Source organism: Peromyscus eremicus, chromosome 16_21 (assembly GCF_949786415.1).
Source record: "Peromyscus eremicus chromosome 16_21, PerEre_H2_v1, whole genome shotgun sequence".
Classification (NCBI taxonomy): Eukaryota; Metazoa; Chordata; class Mammalia; order Rodentia; family Cricetidae; genus Peromyscus; species Peromyscus eremicus.
Window position 1 is genome coordinate 37,300,147 of NC_081432.1, and position 24,760 is coordinate 37,324,906.

At 41.0% G+C, this 24,760-nt stretch overlaps 1 protein-coding gene and 1 pseudogene across 1 annotated transcript in view; both read left to right on the top strand.

Moving 5' to 3' along the window:
- Uggt1 (UDP-glucose glycoprotein glucosyltransferase 1) overlaps positions 1 to 24,760 on the top strand; it is a 130,343-nt gene that overhangs the window by 63,854 nt on the left and 41,729 nt on the right. The window contains exons 16-25 of the mRNA XM_059281277.1: positions 2,853 to 2,988; positions 4,222 to 4,353; positions 6,590 to 6,754; positions 11,449 to 11,569; positions 18,199 to 18,297; positions 19,058 to 19,081; positions 19,559 to 19,653; positions 22,384 to 22,590; positions 23,291 to 23,422; positions 23,964 to 24,094. Coding sequence (XP_059137260.1) covers positions 2,853 to 2,988; positions 4,222 to 4,353; positions 6,590 to 6,754; positions 11,449 to 11,569; positions 18,199 to 18,297; positions 19,058 to 19,081; positions 19,559 to 19,653; positions 22,384 to 22,590; positions 23,291 to 23,422; positions 23,964 to 24,094 — 1,242 coding nt within the window. The remainder of the gene's footprint in view (positions 1 to 2,852; positions 2,989 to 4,221; positions 4,354 to 6,589; positions 6,755 to 11,448; positions 11,570 to 18,198; positions 18,298 to 19,057; positions 19,082 to 19,558; positions 19,654 to 22,383; positions 22,591 to 23,290; positions 23,423 to 23,963; positions 24,095 to 24,760) is intronic.
- On the top strand, positions 12,379 to 14,000 carry LOC131893729 (RNA polymerase II elongation factor ELL2-like; annotated as a pseudogene).

Consider the following 24,760-nt stretch of genomic DNA (forward strand, 5'->3'; position numbering starts at 1 on the left):
CTAGCATCTCTTAAAAAATCCAAACTCTCTCAACTGTGAGCTTCTGGAAAATAAAACAATAAGGTACATTTTTCTTATTCCAAGAGGAAAGAACCAGATCAAAACAAAACCCAAATCCAGCAATGTAACCAGCTCAGTCAACCTAGGACTCAAGATTCTCTGAGCTCCAGAGGGCTTGGGTAGCCCCACCTGTTTAGGGACACCACCCACAACACACAACTTGTGTTACAGACTCAGGTGTACGTCACTTCATGCTTGCTTTCCTCAGTAGTCCTCCCACAGACCTGTCATCTCCAATATGCTGGAGTCTCTACTGCAGCTGAGGGGGCACCATTTTCAGTGGCCTCTCCTACCCTCTCTTCAGGGACCTGACCCTGCTGCCACATGGTCCCAAGCCTCAGCTTCTCTCCATTATCCCTTCAATCCTGAGGTCGTCATTGCAACTGAGACTGCGTCTTCACCAGTGACCTTTTAACTTCCCACAGTGCCAAGCCTCAGCTTCTTCATGACCTCTGGGATCTTCACTGCAATTGAGGCTGCACCTTACCCCAGTGGCCTTTCCTAGCTTCTCCCCGCACCAGGCCTCAGCTGCTCTCTATGACCCGTTCATACCTTCAAAACCAGTGCCACGTGTGAGGCTCTTACACATCATTCTGTTTGGCTGCCAGCTTGAGATGCAGCCTTGGTCCCCTCTGTAGCATAGCCTCTATATGCTGACTCTTCAGAAACTCTGAAGAGTTTACCTCAATGCTACTGATCTCCTGTAATCACAGCTGATCTTTCAGCCTCAGATAATCAACATTAATTGTCCCAGGAAAGCCAAGGTTTCACTTCAGTGGTGCTGGTCTCTTGTTAATCACAGCTGATTCTTTAGCTGATCAGAAACTACATATTCTTAATTCAAAATGTTTACATGTATATCCCTGACAGTCTTTGCTTCTCTCTGAAACTTCAGTAGCCAGGCATTTCTTTCAATGGTCCTATCTTCCAGGCTTTCACAGAATAGCCCACTAAACTTTGAACACTCAATGACTTTTCCAGTCCAGAGGTCCAAACACTTCTACAAGCCTTCCAAAATCCACATGACCAGGTCTATTACAGCAGTGCCCAATGATCCTAGTACCAATTTCTGTTTTAGTTTGCTTTCTGCTGTGGTGATAGTCACCATGCCAACTCAGGGAGGAAAGGGCTTATTTCATTTTACAGCTTACAGTACAGCATGAAGAACAGTCAAGGAAGAAGTTCAGGCAGGAACTGGAGCAGAGAACATGGAGGAACAGGGGTCGCCACCCACAGTAGGCCAGGTCCTTCCACATAAATCATTCATGAAGGAAAGACCCTAAAGACATACACAGGATAATATGATGGAGGCAGTTCCTCAGTTGGAATTCTCTCTTCCCAGATACGGTTAGATTTGTGTCAAGTGATGAAAACTAACCAGAGTCTGCATATTGCTTTCTGCAAATTTGAACAGTTATTACCGAAGCTTATAAATATCCGTGTACAGATTTTTATGGGGACAAAGTTCTGTTGGCAAGGTTGCTGGACTGTGTGATGAGTATATGCTTAGTTTTGTAAGAAACAGCCAAAGCGACTTCCAAGGTGTCTACACCATTTTGCCTTTTCCCTAGCAGTGAATTGAGAATCCCTGTTGCTTCTCATCAGCATTTAGTGTTTGGCCATTTCAGTGGATGTATAGTGATAGGCCACTGTTTAACTGTATAAGGGCATAGGATCTTAGTGTTTTATTTTGTGAGTATCTAATCAGAAAACTTCTTTGTTTGTTTGTTTATATGGACTTTTTTTGAGACAGGACCTTGCCGTGTAGCCTAGGTTGACCTGAAACTTGATTTGTAGCCTGGGTACAAATCTCTCAAACACATTGCCCTTCTGACTCAGCATTCCCAAGTGCTGGGATTACAAATGTGTGCTACCATGCCCAGCTTCTTTAGCCTATTCTTAAATGTTGTTGTTTGTTTAATACTGAGTTTCAAGACTCATTTTTATATTTTGGATACATATCCTTTTTCAGATGTGTGTTTTTCAAGGATTTTCTGCTAGTTTGTGGTTTTTCATTTCCTTCTCTTGATAGTTGTTGTTGTTTTTTCTTTTTTTTTCCAAAGCAGGTATTTTTTGTTTTTGTTCTGTGTGGGTTTTTTTTTTTTTTTTTTTTTTTTAAAGATAGGGTCTCAGTATGTAGCTCTGCTTATAGACCAGGCTGGCCTTGAACTCAGAGATCCACCTGTTTCTGCCTCCTGAGTGCTGGGATTAAAGGTGTGCACTGCCATCTGCCATCCTGGCTTCTTTTCATATTGCTTTAGTTATATTTAAATTTTTTTCAACTCCCTATTTCTGGATTTTTTTAAATTTACTTATTTATTCTTTATGTGTATGTGCCTGCTTGTCTGTATGTGCACCATATATGCGCAGTATCCACAAAGGCTAGAATTGGACATCAGATGCTCTGAAACTGGAGTTAGAGGCCCTTGCAAGCCATCTGATTGTGGGGGCTGGAAACAGAACCCAGGTACTCTGCAAGAGCAGCCAGTGCTCTTAATAGTTGAGCTGTTTCTCCAGTCCTCCAATTTAAAAGCAGAAGAGTTTCTACCTATCACTGTAGCAATACTCTTCATGTCAGAAAGAAATCTATTCAAGACTCTGAAACAGCTTTAAGTGTAGAAAAGCCTAACCTGTTTTGTGACCCTACTCTTGTTTTTTAAATGGTGTGTGTACCTTTGCCACCCCTGTTTAGAGTGGGATGTGGGCTTCCTTCTTGGTTAGGAATGGACAGCGGGGCCCCACCTGCCTCTAGCTGATTGCTTTCTTTAAGATGCACTTTTTGTTCTCTGCAGGATTGGTTTTATCTTTGTGGTCAATGACTCGGAAGATGTTGATGGGATGCAAGACGCTGGAGTCGCTGTTCTGAGAGCGTATAATTATGTTGTCCAAGAAGTGGATGGTTATCACGCCTTCCAGACTCTCACACATGTATGTTTTTGTTCAAAATGGCAAATACTTTTTAAAAAAGTTAACTTACTCTAAAACATTTTATATTTCCGAAAAAAGAAAAGGTAAAGTAAATTCTTACATAAACTCTTGGATTTTATATTTCAGGGTTCCTTACACTTTAAGTCACTGATGTGAATGTAATAGATTGCTGTGTTTATTTTAATGTTTAGAATTTATTATGGGGGGTCATGTGTGTGCTACGGTACATGTATGGAGGTCCAGAGGATGACCTTCTGAATGGATTCTCTCCTTCTACCATAGGATCTGCGGATCAAACTTGGTTGTCAGGTTTGTTAAGCCATAGTGCTGGCCATTAGATGTGGTTCCTTAGGAGTCAGACTAGTGTGTTAGAGTACTCTGCACTTTGGTTATATGAAATCATCAGTTAATGCCTTTGGGCAATGTGATGTTCTCTACTATCAGTCTTTTTTCTTTTGAGACTGTCTTATGGTTTCTTTTCATCTTCTCCTTTTCTTTCTCCTTGTCCCCCTCTTTCCTTTCCTCCACCACCACCTCCTGCTCCTCCTCCGCCTCCTTTTTTAGGCACTCTTATAGCTGGGGCTAACCTTGAACACACTGTGTAGTTTAAGATGATCTTGGGTTTTTGATTCTCCTGCCTTTACCTCCTGGTGCAGGGTGTTAGATGTGCAGCACCACACCTGGTTGCTTTTTTTTTTTCTTCTGAGATACGGTCTTTCTGTATAGCCCAGGTTAGCCTAAAACTCTGGGTCTACTTCCCTCAGCTTCTTAGGTGCTGGCTCTCTCAGGCATATTTTACTACAGCTGGCTTCTGATACTTCTTAAAGCATTTTTGCCCCCTCCTGCATTTGGGATACAATGTGTTTATGAACTGATAAGATCATTTCAAGAAATCTTTAATCCTAGCACTCAGGGACGTCTTTGAATTCAAAGCCAGCCTGATCTACACAGCAAGTTCTAAGCTAGCCAGACCTTCATGATGGTATTCTGTCCTAAAAAAAAAAAAAGAAAGAAAGAAAGAAAGAAAGAAAGAGAGAAAGAGAGAAAGAAAGAAAGATCTCCAGTTCTTCATTAGAGGTGTCTTATGAGGAATATTGAAATGATAGTGTTGCTGAAAAGTTCCAGTTTGCTTTTTAAAACAAATAGTCTTATTTTTCTAATATGTTAGAGATTTCATCACATTTGAAATTTGGATTTAAAAGTGTAGTGGGTTACCTATTTTTCTTTCTTCAGATCTATAACAAGGTGAGGACTGGAGAAAAAGTGAAAGTTGAACACGTGGTTAGTGTCTTGCAGAAGAAATACCCATACGTCGAAGTGAATAGCATTCTGGGCATTGATTCTGCTTACGATCAGAACCGGAAGGTAACACATTCTTTCGAACTTATTTCCTTGGTATTTTAACTTGACTGCGGCATGGACTGTCCTTTTTGTGTTGGATGATGTCTATAATGGGGTGTTGATGAAAGTGCTCAGTACTTAGCATTTCAAAGTGTAGACCACTTTTAGTCCCCAACCTTCCTCCCTCTCTCACTCCTCCTTTGGAGAAAGGATCTTACTGTGCAGCCCTTGACTGGCCTTGAGCTCACAGAGATCAGCTGTCTCTACCCTGTGATTGCTGGGATTAAAGGCATGTTGCTACCACACCTGGCCTCACTTGTCAATCTTTGAAAGGGATTCTATTTCAGAAAATAGTACTTTATTTTTTTTTAACTTTCATGTTAACTTTTAAATTGGAAAACAATTACTTTTTCATCATATAGTAGTTGTACTTGTATGAAGTATGTTCTGGATAAAACCTATTGGAGGTATAGAACCAGGAGGTAGTGTATGGCACAATATGTATTGTTTGACTTTATGTCATTGTTCAGGCTCCAGATGTGTCAGTTTTAAGAAGTATATTAACTAGCAGGGTGGTGGTGGTATATACCTTTAATCCCAGCACTCTGGAGGCAGAGACAGGTGATCTCTGAGTTCAAGACCAGACTGGTCTACAGAGCAAATTACAGACCATCCAGGGCTACACAGAGAAACTCTTTCTCAAACAACAATAACAAGAAGAAGAAGGAGGAGGAGGAGGAGGAGGAGGAGGAGGACGAGGAAGAGGAGGAGGAGGAGAAATGTAATAACTAGAGCCAGGGAGATTGCTTAGTGGTATAGATGCTTACTGTATAAGCCTAGTGACCTGAGTTTGAGCCTCTAAACTCAACTCACATAAAGATGAAAGAAGAGAAGACTTCAGTTTTATCTGGGGGGGGGGGGGCGTGTGTGTGTGATATAAAACCAAGTACTTTGTGACCAGTTTGTACATATTTACATACCTACAACCAAAACATTTATTCTTATACTGTGAGAATATTAGAAAATACTTTACTGTACTTTGGTTTTTAAAAAGTGCTATAAAAGTTAATAACTTATTAAACAAGGTCTTTGGAGGTTGGAAGCAACTGTAAGAATGGAAGAATCAGTTCCCTTTTACAGCCCATCCTGCTGTGGAAAGATATGGAAAGAAGCTGACTCCTTGAGGCAGGCTGGAGTGGGTTCTCAGCCTGGGGCAGAAGCAGTGAACACAGGGAGCCGACAGATCTGTCTGTCTCTGGCAGTTCTTGAGAGCAGTTTGCTTCTTAGTGAGCAGCCTGGCTAAGAGCTGGACGCTGAGGTCTTCAGAGTTCTTCTCTGAAGAAAGCAGGAGCAGCTGTGCAGCTGGGCTCTGAAATCTTCCTTCTTTTCCTTCCTGCAGCAGTTAGGACTCCGCAGCCCCTGAATGTCCAAATGTAAAGACGTGTCTGCTTGGCTGAATGTGAATGTGTACTGGGGAGTGGAGAATCTGTTCCCAACAACTGCAGAAAGTTTTGTTGTACAATGATGAGCATGGTATACATGAGGCAGTTTTAGAAGCCTGGAGGACTGTCCACACACATAGACAAACGTTTACACAGTCCCTAGTCTGTAAAGGTTTTGTTTCTTAAAGTTCAGTAATTTAATTTCACATTTACCAAGTAAGGTATTAATTATGATACCACTTTCTTAAAAATTAACTTACAAAGTGGCTGGTTTCCATACCACTTAAAAATGAAAGAAATAGCTTTAGTCATTTCTTTTGCTATATTCTGTTATTTTTTTAAAAAGGTTTATTTATTTGTGTGTATATTTGTGAATATATGTGCTCCATTGTGTGCTGGAGACCACTGAGGCCAATAGAGGGCGTCTGACTCAGAGGAACTGCAGTTACAGGTAGTGAACCACCATGTGGATGCTGGGAACGGAACTCAGGTGCTCTGCAAGAGCAGCACATGCTCATAAGGACTGAGTCATCTCTCTAGACCTTCTTTTGTTCTTTTTAACAATTCATTTTTTATTTGTTGTCGTTGTGTGCATGCTTGTGGAGGTCGGATGACAACTTTGTGTTGCCTGTTGCATGGGTTCTGGAGATCAAATTCAGGTCACTGGGCTTACACAGCAAGTGTCTTTACGCACTCAGTCATCTCACTAGCCCTGTTCACTTTTTTTAAAATTTAAACAGGCATGTAAGAAACTATATTTTGTTCTGTGTGTGCCGTGAGGAGGAACATGTGCTTTCTTTTTGTCCTTTGTTTTCTAGGAAGCGAGAGGCTACTATGAGCAGACTGGTGTTGGTCCCCTGCCTGTTGTCTTGTTCAATGGCATGCCCTTTGAAAAGGAACAGCTAGATCCTGATGAGCTGGAAACCATTACAATGCACAAGATCTTGGAGACCACTACCTTCTTCCAGAGGGCGGTGTATTTGGTGAGTCGTATTTTCAGGCCAACTTTGAAAGCAAATGATTTATACTTTGTAGCTTCTTAGTAGGCAGTAAAATTCTGTATTATGCAGGGCATCATGACACATGACTTTAATCTCAGTTCTCAGGAGGAGGCAGGTGGATCTCTGTGAGTTCCAGGCCAGCCAGGGCTACTGAATGAGATCATGTCTCAAAAAACAAAATAAACAAAAAAATTTGTGCTATTTTCTACAGGCCACTAGTAATTGGTTTTTGGATTCTCAGAAAGTCTTATTCAGAGGAAAATACCCTTAAACACTGAAATAAAAACTCTTGTTGGTTTTAGGATTAAAATTATAGGAATTTCCAAGAGATATTTGTTCTGTTTATAAGGAATTCTGATTTTAGAAAGATGCTTTACTTCTATATAAATATACTTAATAGTTATGGAGCGGTAATTTACATGATGTAAAACTCAACTTTTCATTGGTTTTTATTTTGTTCATCTATTTACTTGCAGTGCTGAGAGTGGAACTCAGGGCCTCATGCACACTAGCGTAGTTAAACCTACCACTGATCTACACCCCAGGCTCTCAACTTCACTTCTTGTGTAAGTCCGTGACCCTGAGTACACACACAGCTGTACAGCCATCACCTCTAGTTGCAGATGGCATCATCCGTGCCAGAAGAGTCCGTCCCCAGTTGGAGTCCCATCCCATTTTGTCTTTCTCTTAGCCACTGGCAGCTGGCTTCCATTCTGTGGACTTGACTCTTGTGAACATCTCTGTAGATAGAATTGCAGGGGTCTGTTGCTCTCGGGTGCTACAATCTTCCTTCATATTTCAGTCCTCTTATCTCCAAACCTGAGTTACTGTGTTAGCATAACCTAAGCTTACCATGCGTTCGTTACCTTATGTTTGATGTGATCTGAGAGGCCCACTGTGAATAACAAAGATGCTTCTGCCTAAGAGGTTCCAGGGACTGTAATCACAACAAATGTTTTGTGTCCCTTTCCTTTCCTAGGGATCAGTCACTTTGTATATATTCAAATAGGGCTTTTGTGTTAGCCTAGGCTGGCCTCCAGTTGCCCATCTCTAGCCTCAGTGGTCTGAGTACCACTAGACCTGCTTTTTTTGTTTTGTTTCTTGAGACCAAGTCTCCATGTGTACCCCAGACTGTCCTAGAACTGGCAATCCTCCTGCTTCTGCCATCAGTAGTAGGATTATAGGTGTGTGCCACCAGCTATTTTTCTTCACTCTAATTTTTTAATCGGTCCTTTTACATATTTTTATATTTTTATTGATATTATTTATTTGGTAATAATGAGTTTCTTAGTCATGCTTTCTTTTAGGTCTTTGAGTATACTTAATCTAGATTATTTAAATTCTTTGTGTTTTAAGTCTACCATTTGGATTTTTATGAGGACAGTATATATTGGCCACTTGGTTTTTTGTTGTTTTGGGTATATGTATATTTTTTTCTTTTTGATGATTTTAGTATTTTCTTGTTATAATTGGACATTTTAGCTGTAATAATTCTTTGAACCTGAACCTTCACCCTACAAGGGAGATGTTCATTCTTGTGCTGTTGTTTTTACAGCTGTTGCTTGTTTTATTATGACTTTCTTAAGTAGATTCTTTGTTGTGTGTGAACTCTGCAGCATCTGCTTATTTAGCTTATTAACTAGCTAGTAAGTGAACACGTTTTCTTAAGTGTATTTTCCCAGGTATCTCTGAGTTCACAATGGGGCTTGGCTTGAGTACTCAGTTAGGCTGTTGACCACTGTCCTTAGCCTTAGTCTGTGTGTTTGGTGCTGGAGGTTGAACCCTCAGGCCTTGTGTATGCTAAGGAAACACTATGGTACACCCCAGCCTTGGCTTCAGTTATTGCTTGCTCATGTTATCAACGTTCATTATCAGAGTCCGGAGCTTTCTATGGATTTTCCTGGGCATGTGCAGTACTCTGGGCATCATGCTTCAGACTCTGAAGACTTCGTCAGAAATTCATAGTCTCCTGGAACATCTCATTCTCCAGCTCTTTGTGTGTTTGACCAGCTTTGTTTTAGGCCGTCTGAGGTGTCAAACAATTTCTCCTGATTGCATTTGCAAATATCCCAGGGGAAAAGCTATTGAAATGTTACTCAGCTCAAATAAAGAGAACCCTGGGAACTCTGTGTTGCTTCTTTTGGTGATCTGTTGCTTTATTAAGGGTTTTATTAGTTAGAGAAAGGTAGACTATAATAGGGCAAGTTAAAATGTCATAAAGACCACTTTCCTACTAATTTTCAGGCATTTTCTTTAGTAAAAGTCCCTCAGAATTTTGCAAGCCTTTACTTAATTTTCTGAGTTTTGGGAAACTTGTTGTTGTTGTTAGTGGTGGTGTATGAGTGTGTAATCTCAAAGTTTCTTTGAATAGGAAATTTTTTACTTTATTATTTCTTCTGATGTCATCCTCAAATAGTATTTTAAATATCAAATAACATTGATATACCTGTAACCCTAAGTTAAAATATATTGGAATTTTTTGTTATTTTAAAAGCTGATTTTTAAAAATTTTATTACTAAATACTTGCATGTAAAGAACATCAGACACCAAAATCAACCAGATCCGAAGATTCTACATCTCAATGAACTTCTATATAGTTAAAAGCCATTCTGAAGCTATGGAGCTTCACATTGGATTTTACACTTTCACTATTAAATATATATTTAAAAATTTTTTAAATATTATTTTTATTTTATGTGCATTAGTATTTTGCCTGCATGTTTGTCTATGTGAGGGTGTCAGAAGCCCTGAAACTGGAGTTACAGACAGTTGTGAGTTGCCATGTGGGTGCTGGGAATTGAACCCAAGTCCTCTGGAAGAACAGCCAGTGCTTTTAACCACTGAGCCATCTCTCCAGCCCCTCAAATATGTTTTTATGCTTTTATCCACCAAAAAAATTCAAGATAGAATTAGAACTAGAAAAACTATTAGCTTTATATCCTCTTTTATAACTTGTATCCATTACCTGCTGTGGTGGTTTGAATGAGAATGGCCCCAATAGGTGTTTGAAATATTTGAAAGCTTGGTTGCTAGTTGGTGTAACTATTGGGGAAGGATTAGGATATGTGGAGAAGGTATTGGAAGAGGAGTGTCACTGGGGGTGGGCTTTGATTTCAGAAGCCCACTCCATTTTCCCAGTTATCTCTCTGCCTCCTACTGTAGGTAAGGGTGTAAGCTCTCAGCTACTGCTCCAGTGCTGGGCCTTTTTTCTGCTGCCATGCTGGTGTTTTCTTCTAAGACCTTTATGCTTGCAAATCTTTAGGGTATACCTTTGACCTATTTTGAGTTAATATACATTTTTTTACACATTTATTATTGTTTGGGGGATGTACATGCCATAACACATGTGTGGAAGTCAAAGGACAGTTGTGGGTCCTGGGGATTCAAATTCTGGCTGCCATGTTGGCCCAGCAAGCTCCTTACCCACTGAGCCGTCTCCCAGCCCTGATAATTGTTTTTGAGACAAGGTCTCACTATGTAGCACTGGCTGGCCTAGAACTTGCTAGATAGCCCAGGCTGGCTGTGAACTCAGAGATCCATCTAACCCTGAGAGTTGGGATTAACAGTGTGTACCAGTATACCCAGTCTCTGAAGACTTTTGTATGACTACATTGACATTTAGAACAAATCTACTTATTTTAAAAATTTATTTCTGGCCGGGCGGTGGTGGCGCACGCCTTTAATCCCAGCACTCGGGAGGCAGAGCCAGGTGGATCTCTGTGAGTTCGAGGCCAGCCTGGGCTACAGAGTGAGTTCCAGGAAAGGCGTAAAGCTACACAGAGAAACCCTGTCTCGAAAAACAAAACAAAAAAACAAAACAAAACAAAAAAATTTATTTCTGGCTGGGCAGTGGTGGTATGTACCTTTAATCCCAGCACTTGGAAGGCCTCAAAAGGCAGACAGATCCCTGAGTTTGAGACCAGCCTGGTCTATAAAACGAGTTCCAAGACAGCCAGAACTGTTACACAGAGAAATCCTGTCTCACCCCCCCCACACACACACAAAAAAAAAATAGATAAAAATTTATTTCTGGCCAGGTGTGGTGGCGCACACCCTTTTCCCCAGTACTTGGGAGGCCTCAAAAGGCAGGCAGATCCCTGAATTAGAGAACGGCCTGGTCTATAGAGCAAGTTCTAGGACAGCTCGGCCTACACAGAGAAACTCTATTTTGAAAAGCCAAAAATAAATAAAAATTTATTTCTGGCTTTTTTAACAAATGATACTGGAAAACAAACTCTTTATCAACTTAACCACAGAGCAAAATTTGGGCCTTACTTTATGCCTCACATAAAAATGAGTTCAAGGGCTGACAAAATGGCTCAGTGGGTCAGGAGCTTGCTGGGCCATCTAGCAATCTGAGTTTGATTCCCTAGAACCCATGTAAAGGTGAACAGAGAGAAGTGACTTCACGGAGGGGTTGTGTGCCTCTCACCATGGGAAAGCTGACCTAGCTTTCTTGTTCCTGAGCCTCCTGTCTTTCAGTGGATGTTACTAGCACCCCTGTGTGGTGATAGAGTTAGAGATACCATGTGTATAGGTCTACACTATTACTGGGCTCTTAGAGTTCTTACCATATAACAGGCTGTTACAAAGCTACCAACTTTATTTCTAGTGAATTATTATTGCTGATATTCCTTTAACACTCCCGCCCCTTCTGTTTCTTTTTTTCATACAGGGTGAACTGCCACATGATCAAGACGTAGTAGAGTATATTATGAGTCAGCCAAATGTTGTTCCACGGATCAATTCTAGGATTTTGACCGCTAAGCGAGAATATCTGGACCTAACGGCAAGCAGTAAGGAGCATTTCAGTAACGACTCTTAGCATTTGGATTTGTGCCTTACATTCTTTTTTTTTTTTTTTGGTTTTTCGAGACAGGGTTTCTCTGTGTAGCTTTGTGCCTTTCCTGGAACTCGCTTTGGAGACCAGGCTGGCCTCGAACTCACAGAAATCTGCATGGCTCTGCCTCCCAAGTGCTGGGATTAAAGGCATTCGCCACCACCGCCCGGCTGTGCTTCACATTCTTATATTTATTAGATTATATTAAGATGATAACCCAAAATTGTGATATATGCTTCTGAACTCACAGGAATTTCCCTCTAAAAAAGGTAAGTTCTGGGACTAGAGAGATTGCTCAGTGGTTAAAAATCTTGCTGCTTTTGCAGAGGACTGAGGTATGGGATCCAGCTCCCTCTTCTGGCCTCCAAAGGTACCAGACATAAACAAACATACATGCAGCCAAAACACTCATACACATAAAATAAAAATAAATCTTTTTAAAAAAAGAGAGGGATGTCTAGCTGGGTATGGTATGTGACATTACATCTGCAGCAGGAAGGCTGCAGTTGTGGAGGTGACTGTAGGAGCTAGGGCCTGGGTGGCACTCCTGGGAGTTTAAAGTAGGGTGCGGGGCTCTGGCAGGAGCAGCAGTATTATGGGCTAGGGTGGCTGGGGCAGGCCAGTGCAGCTTGAGAAGCTTACAGAGACCGTGATCTGGACACTGGAGACTTTGCCGAGCCACAAGCATTTCTTTTTGACCTTCAGTTCAGTTCTGAGGGCTCCAAGGGTGTTTGTCTCTTTAGCTTGTCAGAATTTCCTAAACACAGTCCCTCAGTGAAGTCCCTCTCTCTGTGAAATGTGGGCTAATAGCCCTGAGGGAGCTTTGATAGCAACACTCTCCAGCTCTGAAGCCACCCAGCTCAACTGCTTCACATTTATACCGGATAAATTACATGTACAGAAAATGAGTCCTATTCAATGACATGAGAAAGAATGACCCAGGCAGGGGAGGAATCCCATTATCAAAGCACAGACATCATCAAACCCTGTGGACTCTACGTAGGGAAATAGTGCAAATTTGGAAAGTTCCTCAAGCCATCTCAGAGGGGGTGCCCAAGAGGAAAATGTCAACTCCCATAAATCCCACAAATACAGTCCAAAAGTCACATACTTGGTGGCAGCAGTGTTTCTCAGTGCCATGTAAGGACAGGGTCATTCACTTACTGGAGCTAAAAGCTTGCAAGAAAAACTGCTTGCTCCACTACAGAAAGATGGTGTCAAAACGACAACTCCTCGGGAGCACTTCTGCAACAGCTGTCTACTCTGCACCCTAAGGACCTCTCCTGTGCCTTAAAGTATTATTTGTTTAAGGAACATCACGCAGACTGGCCAGGAGACAGACAGACAGACAGACAGACGGTCATTGGAGTTAATAATGCTCTCTAGAAAACTAAGTCTATGTCAGAGTGCTGGCACAAGCCATTCAGAATCTCCCATGTGTTCCAGCAGAGATGCTTTATCTTCTCAGAAACCATCTTTGAATTCAGATTTTGTTGATCCTTTAACGAACAAGAAAGCTTGAATATCTTGCCTGACTAGCAAGAGCCCCACCGATATCAAGCGTTAAGTGACCATTTGAATCTCACTGGTGAAAAATCTTTGCAAACCCTCTACTGCCCCCTGCAGCTGCTGCCATTCCCATGCACCTAACCCACCTGCCTTTCTCAAATCCTCCTTAGACTGGGAATTCCAACTCCTGTTCCCCAAGCGCTCCCAGAAGGCCAGTGGACTCAAGAACTTCTAGTTGACAGTTTAGTCAAAATGGTAGCATCTTCGAAGACTAGCAAGAAAAACAAACCTTCCAGAAACTTCCAGATCTGTTAAGGTATCCAAAGCCTATGGAAGAAAACCATCTAGTGTTTCACAAAATGTCTAAAACGAAGTCTGAAACTCATAACGAAAAGGACCAAATAAAAAACCATGACATTGGAGGAAGACCATCAAAGAGAAGAACCTGCCAAGCTGAGTAACTCCACTCCTAATCCCAGTGAACGAGCTGAAGAAGGTTGCACTCCTTGCATGGATCCTCTTCCACAATTGAACTCCCAGATTACTCAGGAAATATATTGCTGTTGTATCCTATGAGGAACGCTGGAATTACAAGGGTGATTTCAATGCTGAGTATGGTAAATACTGGGCTTTGTGTGTCAGGATGGAGACTGTAGCTAGGAGATTTATCAAAATGGATGCACGGTGAAAAGGCCTTTCTCTGAGCTCAAAAGAGTACCAGAATGTTCCTAAAAAGGTCTCACAAGAGTTTAGGAAGATCAGGCAGTCCCAGTTACCATGAAGAATTACACAGATTTGAGTATCTTCATGACAAGCTGGCTCACATGAAAAGACTGCTCAGGGAATTGGGCTAACAGCAAGCACAGTCCTGGCACTAGAACTCTACTTGGACCAGAATATGTGAAGTAACTAGAGCTTATTTATTTAAGATTCTAAAAGAGGAAACTTAGCTTGTTGAAAGTTTTAGTGTTAGTGAACTTGGCTTACATTTCCCCTCCATTTTACTTTGCTTCCTTGCATTTTGAAGCTGAACTTCCCCCAACCCCAAGACTTGTTTGTTAATAGAAGCAGTTGTTGTTGTTGTTTTAAGAATTTGGGGAAGTCTAGTATCTACTTCAAATCAACTTTTCATTGAAAACTTGTGTTTGTGATTAGAGATGAGTTTTTAGATATCAGGTATGTGGTGTTCACACTTAAGAGTTGGGCATGTTTGAAACAAGACATTAATGTGCAAAGTAAAATGCTTTTGGATAAACAAAAACCTGTTTTCTGACGCTTTTTAATGCAAACTCTTTGCCTTAAATTGTAAAATATTTAGTCATTTGCACAAAATATAAAAAAAGAAAAAAATCAAAACACTGTTGTGGAGAGTTGAAAAGTAGAAGTGTGTGAGTGTGTGGATTTCTATGCACAGTCATGCATATGGGCTGACTTGCTCTACACTGTTAAATCTGCCCTGCAGATTCAACCCCTGTTGCAGTGGCTGCCTTAAGGTATTAGCAAGTCATGTACAGAGTGTGGTTAATCAGTAGAACACTGCTTCCCAATGACAACAGCCACAGGAAGCTTGTGGTGGCATACCACTGTCGGATTGTGTGTGTTCAGCTTGTATGTCTGCAGAGCTGCTGTGGATGTGAGCTGCATGAAGGTATGAAGCTGCTGCTCCCAGTCTCAGGTTAAACAGCTGATGAGTTCCCCTAGGTTGTTCCTGGTATTATCTGTCTTTTTCTGTCCAATTGCTGCTTCCATATAGAAGACAAAAGCATTTCCATTTCAACAGTTTGTCAACTTTATTAATGTTGGACAAAAATTGATATGCTATTAAAAATGAAACATCTATAGTTTTGGGGCAAAATTATAAAATTAAATATGTAGGCATCCTATTTATAGACTACTATAAGGTATTTTTTGAAGAGAGATATGCAGAGAAGCTATTACCTATATGAGATGTATATTTAAAGATTTTTTTCACCCTGAATATCAGAAATATAAAAAAAGAGTATAGATATATTTAACAACAACATACTATGATTCATGAAACAGCATAAACTTTCATTTCATGGAGTTTATCTGTCGACTTTGATTTAAACTATCATTTGTTTGATCATGTAGGAACATAAGTTATGTGATCAAAAATAAAAGGATTTTTGAACTAATCTTGATTCAGTTTGTTTAGACTTATGGTATTGTCTTGTCAAAATGCTTCTGGTTAAAAAGAGAAGCATTGTGTTTACAAATCTGCTGAAATGTTTGCCAGGATTTTGGTGCTATCTTTAATAAAGATGTTTGTCTCCAGAATCCTAACAAATAGGTAAATAAATAGGGATTAATTTTTTTCTAGGTAAAACCTATGAACCATAAAAAATATCTTGTGCCATTTAAATGCCAAATATATGATGCCATTAGATGATAAGAGTGGACTTGTATTGGCCACCTTATAGCCATAGAACACTAGCTAGTTCTTTATTCCTCATTCTCATTGTAGTGTCAATACCGAGTAAGAACCCAATGACTATGTCCACTAGACTTACTCTGCAGCCCTAGGGACACCTTTTTAAAAAGTAGTCATTTCTGCTGGGCAGGGTAGAACATGCTTGTAGTGCTAGCACTTGGGAAGCCGAGGAGGGGATTACAAATTTGAGGCCAGACTGGACAATATATAGTGTGTCTGAGACCACCCTGGAACTCGCTATATTACAAAAGGGGTGGGGGTGTTGCACTATAATGCGTGTGCCATGAAACGCAACCTGTGTTTTATTCTCTCTTTAATCATTCTAGAGTCATATGCATGCTAGGAAGTATAGTGCTTTACCACTTAGCTACAACTCCAGCCCCTATGGGTGTTTGCCTTCATGTATGTGTGTGCACCATGTGCATGCCAGTGCCTGCAGAGGCCAGAAGATCCCCAGGAACTGGAGTTACAGATGATTGTGAGCCACCATGTGGATGCTGGGAATCAAATCCAGATCCTTCAGAGGAACAGTCACTGTTCTTAACAATCTCTCTAGCCCCACCAAACTAAACTTGTAAAAATGCATGATTTGATGTTTTTTATTCATTCTCAAAAGTTTTGCTGTTGTCACTATTGTCTAGTACTAAGACACATCATCACCCTGTATAAACCTGTTTTCCTGTCATTGTTCCACCCCCCTTTCCTTTCTGTCTACTGTCTGCTTTCTGATTTGTGGATTTCCCTATTCAGGACATTCCATGTAACTGGGAAGCCTTTGTGCATGGCTTCTCATTTATGTTTCGGCCTTTTCCTACAGTTCATCCATCTTGTAGCATATCAGTATTTCATTTCTTTTAGTTACTTAAATATTCGGTTCCGTACTATCAGTTGATGGACATTTGGGTATTCTCCAGAACTCTAGCTTTTAAGAGTTATGGTGAACCCATGAGCAGTCTGTTCCAGACTCTCAATGGCATTTCACCAGACACTTGGAAATGAGGTAGACTTCTCATGACTTGCCTGCTGTGGTCCTTCCGTAGGGAAGGAAAGGCATATGAAATGAAGTCTTTGTTATTGTAGATCAGTATAATGAAAATATGCAGACTGTAATCATAGCTACTTGGGAGGCTGAGGCAGAAAGATTTTAAGTTCGAGACCTGCTTGAACTACATAATGAGTTCAAGGCTAGCATAAGCAATTTAGTGAGACTCTCTTTTAGAAATAAAAATTTTTAAAAATTGTGGATTGGCTTAGCTGTTAATTGCTTGCCTAGTATATGCAAGGCCTGGAGTTCAGTTCCTAGTACTGGGCAGGGGAGGGAGGAAAGAAAAGGGTTTTTCTTTGAATATAAAGGGTTCAGGTATAGCTCAGTCGATCAGAGTGCTTGTTTAGCATGCCCAAAGCACTACTAAGTTCAGTTCCCTAGTACCACATAAATTGGGGTGTGAAGAACCTGTTCAGACAGTGAACTGAGTAGTTCTTCCACAGGCCAGGCGTTACCTTCAAAACTCAGTGTAGTGTGAGGCAAGTAGTCTCACAATGTTTTGTCCCAAGTCTTTGTTCTCTGTGTCTGTGTTTATCTGTCTCTCTGTCTCACTGTGTGTGTGTATCTGTGTGTGCTTAAGACAGGGTCACATTTATAGTCCTAGCTGGCCTGGAAATTGCCACTTATAGACCAAGTTGGCCTTGAACCCACAGAGTTATGCGTGCCTCTGCCTTGCAAGTGCCTGCCTCTGCCTTCCAAGTGCATCCACCACCACACAGAACTTCATTATTTTTAATTAAGCTGGAGTATTAGGCTGGATGAGTGTGGTGGAACATACTATAATTCCGGCACTTAGGTAAAGGACAAGAGGATTGAGAGTTAAGAAAATGAAAAGAAGCAGGGTGGTGGTGGTGCACGCCTTTGATCCCAGAACTCGGGAGGCAGAGCCAGGTGGATCTCTGTGAGTTCGAGGCCAGGCTGGTCTACAGAGCGAGATCCAGGACAGGCACCAAAACTACATGGAGAAACTCTGTCTCAAAAAACCAAAGGAAAAGAAAATCCAAAACAAATAAATTTAAAATGTGAAAGGTTGTCTTTGGAGTGACAGTGCTGAGGGAGCATGGCAACAATGCCATGTGTTAGATTGTATTTCTTTCTGAGCTACAGCGGCAGGTCTCCTGGCTGTCATTCAGCCAGGGCAGGGGTCAGTGAAGAGGCACTGTCATCCTGCCTGCTCCTCTGGCCTTTGCTGTCTTGGGACCTTTTTAAGAAGCCATTGTCAGATTTGTATTGCTGTGACAAACTGCTTGAGAGTATCACCTTTAAAAGAGGAGTGTTTTGTTTGGCGTTGGGGTTCAGAGATTTGATCCCATGACCAGGTGGCTCTGTTTTAGAGCCAGGAGCATGCAGTAGGAAAGCTCTGCTTACTTATGGTGGCTGGGAAGCAAAAAGACAGGTACCAGTATCCCTTCCAAGAGCAACCCACTTCCTCCTAGTAAGCAGCACTTAATGTACTTTACTCATGCATTTTATGCATCTTCTGTTATACTCAAAGCCGATTATCAATTGAATATAAATAGTAAATTGCATTGAGGTTTATTAATTATGCATCTGTTTAAATTCTTTCTTTTTTCCCCAGATAACTTTTTTGTGGATGATTTTGCCAGATTTTCTTCCTTGGACTCTAGGGGCAAGACTGCTGCTGTAGCCAACAGTATGAACTATCTGACAAAAAAAGGTAACCCATCTGAGCTAGTCTAGGGTCCAACATATTCATTCTTTACTTAGTATCTGAAAATATAGTTCCATCTTACTGTTTTGGGAAAAAATCCCATAATTCCTTTTATTAATTTTCTCTTATAATATAAATGTAGAAAATACATATTGAAAATGTAATTCTATGTATGTGTTTAAAAATTCAAGCATGTTCTTTATAAATTTTATGCTTATCATTAAAATTGATAGGAAAAGCCCTTCATAGTTCAAAATGGAAAACATATGAAAACGATTTTGTCTGATTCTTCGATAACATCATAGAGTTAATTTTATTGTAGCACTTATAGGATAAACTGGATTCTAGAAAGCCTTGTGTAATTCTTTAAAGTGATTTTATGCAGAGTTACTTAGGCTACACTTGTCTAAAGTGACATTCTCAGTGGCAGACAGGTCCTTTCCCTCTGACGGAGTTGACATGATCCCCCTTCCAGAGTCGTTCTAATACTACTTGCTGCTCCAGAAAGCACCAGTTGTCATTAGGACAGCTCCGTTTACCCTGCTGCGATCTTCCCTCTGGATTCCTGAGTCTGTTACGTTCACACCATTAGTCCACTGGGTTTCTCTAAGGGGTCCTAGGACAGAGCTTGAGCATGGTGGGGGCTAGAGCAGGAAGCAGTACAGCCTTGTTAGCCCGTGTCATCTGCTGACTCTTCTGATGGGCATTTCATTACACAAATGACGTTCTCTTTTCTTCTACTCTTTTCTTCTTTGCCTCTGTCCAGGAATGTCCTCCAAGGAAATCTATGGTAACGCAAAACTCCAGAATGTTCCCTTCATTTTCATGAGTAATTTATGGTTTCAGGACCATTGTTATTCAGAATTTATTGACATTTCATTGTGATGTTTCTGAAACCTGTGGGTAACATTAGAGTGTAGATATACTATATAATGTTTTCAGTCCTTTCGGAAACTTGTAAATTAACATGAGTAAATACTACATTGCGCTGCCCACATGTTTCATTGTCTATGCTAACAGATTCCCAGGCCACAGGACAGTTAATCAATGCATGTTCCTAGTTTCTAATTGAGCTGCTTGGAAGATTGCTCTGCTTCTGTTAGTAGAGAAGTTCCACTACCTTCTGCTCTGTATCTCTATCAAACCAGTCATTTTCTTATTTTTCATTTTGCATGTTTTTCAGAAATTATTTGGCCTAATTTTAATGTTGAAACAAAGAATATCTTTTTTTTCTTCTAGTCAGTTTGTTGTTTTTGTTTTTCTGCAGATGATTCCTTTATTAGGCCAGTGACTTTTTGGATTGTTGGGGATTTTGATAGCCCTTCTGGACGGCAGTTGTTATATGATGCCATTAAACATCAGGCAAGTTTCTCAGATTTCATTCTGGGGTGGGGCGTTATGGAGTATTTTATTTTGGTTTTGTTGGTTTGTTTCTGAGGCTCCAATTGGCTTTGTGATCACCTCTGTGCTAGTGTGGTTATTCTGGCATTTCTAATGTTTCTTGGTGTGTTGAGGGAAATGAGCATAGTGTCTTCAAAGTTGTCAGCTCCTAAGAAAAAAAGTTCAAAGACTGCAGGGCCTAGCTTCAATTGAGGGAGTAGATTCTCTAAGAGAAAACATAATGAGAATTTTTTTGCATGACTGTGCATGTCCTTACTGCAGTGATCTTGCCATGTACTGCAACATCAAGAGAGTTCCCAGGCCAGCAGGTGGTGTGTGTTCCACATAAGTAGATGCAGGCTTCCAGAGGAGTGTTCACATCTCTGCTCCCAGTCAATTTGTATGTGTACAATAAGAGTTGAGAGGGTTGGGGATTTAGCTCAGTGGTAGAGTGCTTGCCTAGCAAGCGCAAGGCCCTGAGTTCGGTCCTCAGCTGGCCGGGGGGCGGGAGTTGAGACATTACAATGCAGAGTGGTTGAGAAGAAGTGGATTCTTCCTGCCAGGCGGCGGCGGCGGCGCAGCATGCCTTTAATCCCAGCACTCAGGAGGCAGAGGCATCTGGATCTCTGTGAGGACAGCCTGGGCTACAGAGTGAATTCCAGGAAGGGTGCAAAGCTACACAGAGAAACCCTGTCTCAAAAAACAAACAAACAAAAAACCCAAACAACAACAACAAAAGATCCTTCTTCCTGTTTCACTTTGCAGCTTCATCTAGAAATCACATTTCTCTTTGTGTCCTTTTCTAACCAGAGCCCCAAGAAGACTGACTGAAATAAGTAAATATCCAGGGATTTTAATTTCACTGTGGGGCCAAGGATCTTCACTGTTTAAGACATTGGATGGGATACTGTGGTCAGTTGATGGTTGAGTCAGGATAGTTCATAATGATGTATACACAGTGCTCCCTAATGTGAATGGAGAAACTCCTCACATGGTCCCAAGGTGGGAACACCAGGAAGGATAGTTCTAGCTCTTAAATACATATTTTCCTTGAGGTGAAGTACACATTCATATACTTGGTGTCACAAGCAAGTATGTCCCTGTGTCCACCACCCAGATCAAAAAATAATGATGTCACTGAAGGCCCCCAAGCCACTGTTTCCCTCCCTCTTCTTGCATCATGAAATCTTGGAATGTAGACTTGTACCTGCTTCCTTTACTTAACATTTTGTGAGCTGACTTCTTAATTTCAGTGACTTTTTCAAGAAATGATTTCTTTTCTAATGTGTGTGTGTGTGTATGCCTATATGTACGTACATAAGTACACACACACACACACACACACACACACACACACACACAGAGCACATGCATGTCTATAGCCCAAGAAGGCCAAAGAGAGCGTCAGAGCCCCCCAGAACTGGAGTTATGGATAGCTGTAAGCTGTCATGTGCGTATTGGGAACCAAATGAGAGTTCTCTAAAAGAGCAGCAAGTTGTCTTAACAGCTGAGCCATCTCTCCAGCTCCTGATCCCCCCTCCTTTTTTTTTTTTTTTGCTACATTTTAATTTATTTATGGGAAGAGATACATACATACATGGCATGGTACATTTGTGGAGGTTAGAGGACAGCTTATGGGAAAGTTGTAGCTGGAGAGTTTTTTTCTAGGTCCCGCCAAGTCCCCGCAGTCCCACAGCCCACTTATAAAATAATCACTCAGACGCTTATATTACTTATAAGTGGCAGGCTTCTTGTCATCTAGTTCTTCTATCTTAAATTAACCATTTCTATTAATCTATACCTTGCCACGTAGCTCGTGGCTTACTGGTACTTTACATCCTGCTCCTCATTGCGGCGGCTGGCAGCGTCTCTCTGCCTCAGCCTTCCACTTCCCAGCCTTCTCCTCTCTCTTTGTCCCGCCTATACTTCCTGCCTGGCTACTGGCCAATCAGTGTTTTATTTATCAATCAATCATCCACAGCAGAAAGTACTTTCCTTCCACCCTAAGGGTAATAGGGATTGAACTCAGGTCTTTATTGGCGACAAGCACCTTTACTGGCTAAGTCACATCACTGGCTAGCTTACATTCTTGATGTAAGCCCTGTTTGGTTTTATGGTCCTCCATCTTCTTCCGTGTGGATTCATGCTTTGGTTTTGTTAGATAGTTTGTCTTTTACCCATGGGGAGTTCCATTGCTGCCGGCATCTGAAGGCCATGTGAATGAAGATGGGTGAGCAGGGACCTGAAAAAAGGCTTGAGTTTTAGAAAAGATGGAATGCAGTTAGAGTATAAAATGTACTGAGGAGACACAGCACTCTTGATGTCTGCTGTGTGTATAGAAATGAAGTTGGAGAGGAAGTCTGGGGCCAGTTCGTACTGCATTTGGCAGACTTAACCGTACATATCATCTGAACTTTATTTTGACTGCAGATAACTACTGAAGATGTTTAGAAGAGATGTTGCTATTATGGAGCATGACTAATGTTAATTTTGTGTGCCCTGCACCACCATCCCCCCTTGGAGGCAGGGTCTCACCATGTGACTTTGCTCTGGCTGTGTAGCCCAGACTGGTTTTCAGACATCTATCTGCCTGCCTCTGCCTCTTGAGTGCGAAGAGTAAAGACATGCATGCACCACCATACCTGGTCAGTGTTGCCTTTTCGAAGTTCTTAACATGTACTGTATAATTCTTCTCTCCCTTTTTATAAATAGAAAACCAGTAACAATGTTAGGATAAGTATGATCAATAATCCCAGCCAGGAGATAAGTTACTCGAACACTCCAATCTTCAGAGCAATCTGGGCAGCTCTCCAAACACAGACCTCCAACTCTGCTAAGAACTTCATCACCAAAATGGCCAAAGAGGAGACGGCAGAGGCCCTGGCCGCAGGAGTAGACATCGGGGAATTCTCTGTTGGGGTAAGGCTCGCAGGTTCAGAGGCTAGCCTGGTCATTCATGTTTCTCCCCTGGGCTGATGTATACTAGTTAGAATTGGGTTTGTGATTGCTTCTAAGTCTCAGGATATTTGTTGTTGTTGTTGTATTAGAATCTTAAGAAATAATTCTGTCATGTTACTCTTTACTTTTAAACTTGCTTTAGTTTTAAAATGTGTAGGATCCAAGTTTGTGCCACTTTGTTTGTATGATCTTTAAAAGACAATATTAAGCAAAAAAGCAAATTTAAGATGTTTATGAGTTAGAGAGTCAGCCATTCTTTTTTTCCGATAAAAGCCTACGTTTATTCATTTGTCTAGTGTTACTTATTTTTTGACAGTGTTTTTATAGTTTTAAAATTTCTTATAAAGCTATGCGTATATTGAGTTTCAGTTGGAGGAAATGAAATGGCTGTCACCGGGTTACCAAGATTTAAAAATGCAAAATAAAGTTATTGAGAATAAATTGCCAGGTAAACGAATCAGTAGAAAATAGGAAAAGGGAATGAGCAGTTTATGAAGAGGGAAGAAAGAAGAGAAAATGGAGAATTAAAATGTTATAATGTTAATTATGAAATTTGGTTATTACTTTTCACAAAAGCACTTTTTAGTTTACTCATTGTTATTATTCATTTATGATGTTTGCTTAATAATTGTGACTTTCCTTAAAAATGATTACTTCCTAGGGCATGGATGTCGGTCTTTTTAAAGAGGCATTTGAGTCTTCCAAGATGGATTTCATTTTGTCTCATGCCCTGTACTGCAGGGACGTTCTGAAGCTGAAGAAGGGACAGAGAGTGGTTATCAGCAACGGAAGGGTGAGAACTTTCTGGGCTGCGAAGCTTGCCTTCAGTAGGTTTTTAAGTTGTCTCTCTCCTTTGAGATGTCTATGGTCTGCACTAGAGCTGCCCTCCTGTTGGCCGACAGGCTTCTGAGTGCCAATGCAGAAAGCTCTGTTCTGTCTTTCCAAGAAAGTGTGCTTCTGATGCAGACCCTGTGGGCCCCTGTGGTTTATTTGAGTCTTGACCATGAGGGAGGTAGTGAGTGGGGGGCTCTCAGAACAGAAGTCAGTGTAGCAGTCTGTAAAGTAGGCCTTACTGCTGTGTACTGAGAACCAATGCAGATGACCCTGCTCTTTCACGTCAGTTTGCTAGAAAATTAACTGTCTGCGGAACAAACAGGTAAACAGTAACTGGAGTTTCTTTCTCAGGCTTTATTTTTATTCTTCTTTTGTTTTAAGACGTGCTCCAGGGCTGGGTTGTAAGACACTTTGGAGTGTCAGCTATCCCAGGGCTAGCAGAAGCTTCACAGCAACTGGTGACCACCCTCTGCAGCTTGTCCCTACTCTTTACCTCACAGATCATTGGGCCGCTGGAGGAGAGTGAGCTCTTTAATCAAGACGATTTCCACCTCCTAGAAAATATCATCTTGAAAACATCAGGACAGAAAATAAAATCTCATATCCAACAGCTTCGTGTAGAAGAAGATGTGTAAGTTTTTATAATTAGTAACTAGTTAGATAATAAACGATAAAACTGGTTTTCTAATTAGAAGCTAGATCATGTCACAGAGTTTTTATTAATTTCTCCTCATTGGTCAAAGTGAGGACTATATATTGTCAAATATATTACCAAGACAGTGGGTTTATTTCCAGTTTTACTGTAATAATGCTCAAATTGACAGTTATGTTTCTAAATTATTTCTCCATTTTGAACCTGGAAAAAAGTTCACACATATGCAGAAGCAGAGGGCCCTATTGGATGTCTAGAGACTGTCCGCTGACTGTGTATTGGGAGGAAATGCACACCAAATGCTTCTTCTCCTTTGCCTTCCTGTGTGGGAGCTGAAGCTGTTCTCTTGCAGAGGGATGAAAAGTTAGATGTTGCTCGCTTGTGATTTAATTATCTTAGTATTTTTATTAGCTAATGTCTTTTAGCATGTTTCACTTCCAAGAATTAAATTGAGTGGGTCATATATTTGCTGTGTAACAAAAGCCCCTGGTTATAGTAGTCCTTTCTGCATTAGATGTCACTGGAATGTGTACTTGGGGATATATTTGTTTAATAAGGACCTGCTATGCCATTTCCCACAGTAGCCTCATCACTTTCCACTCCTGTCAACCGTGCTGGTCTCAGTGTCTCTGTATTCTTACCAGC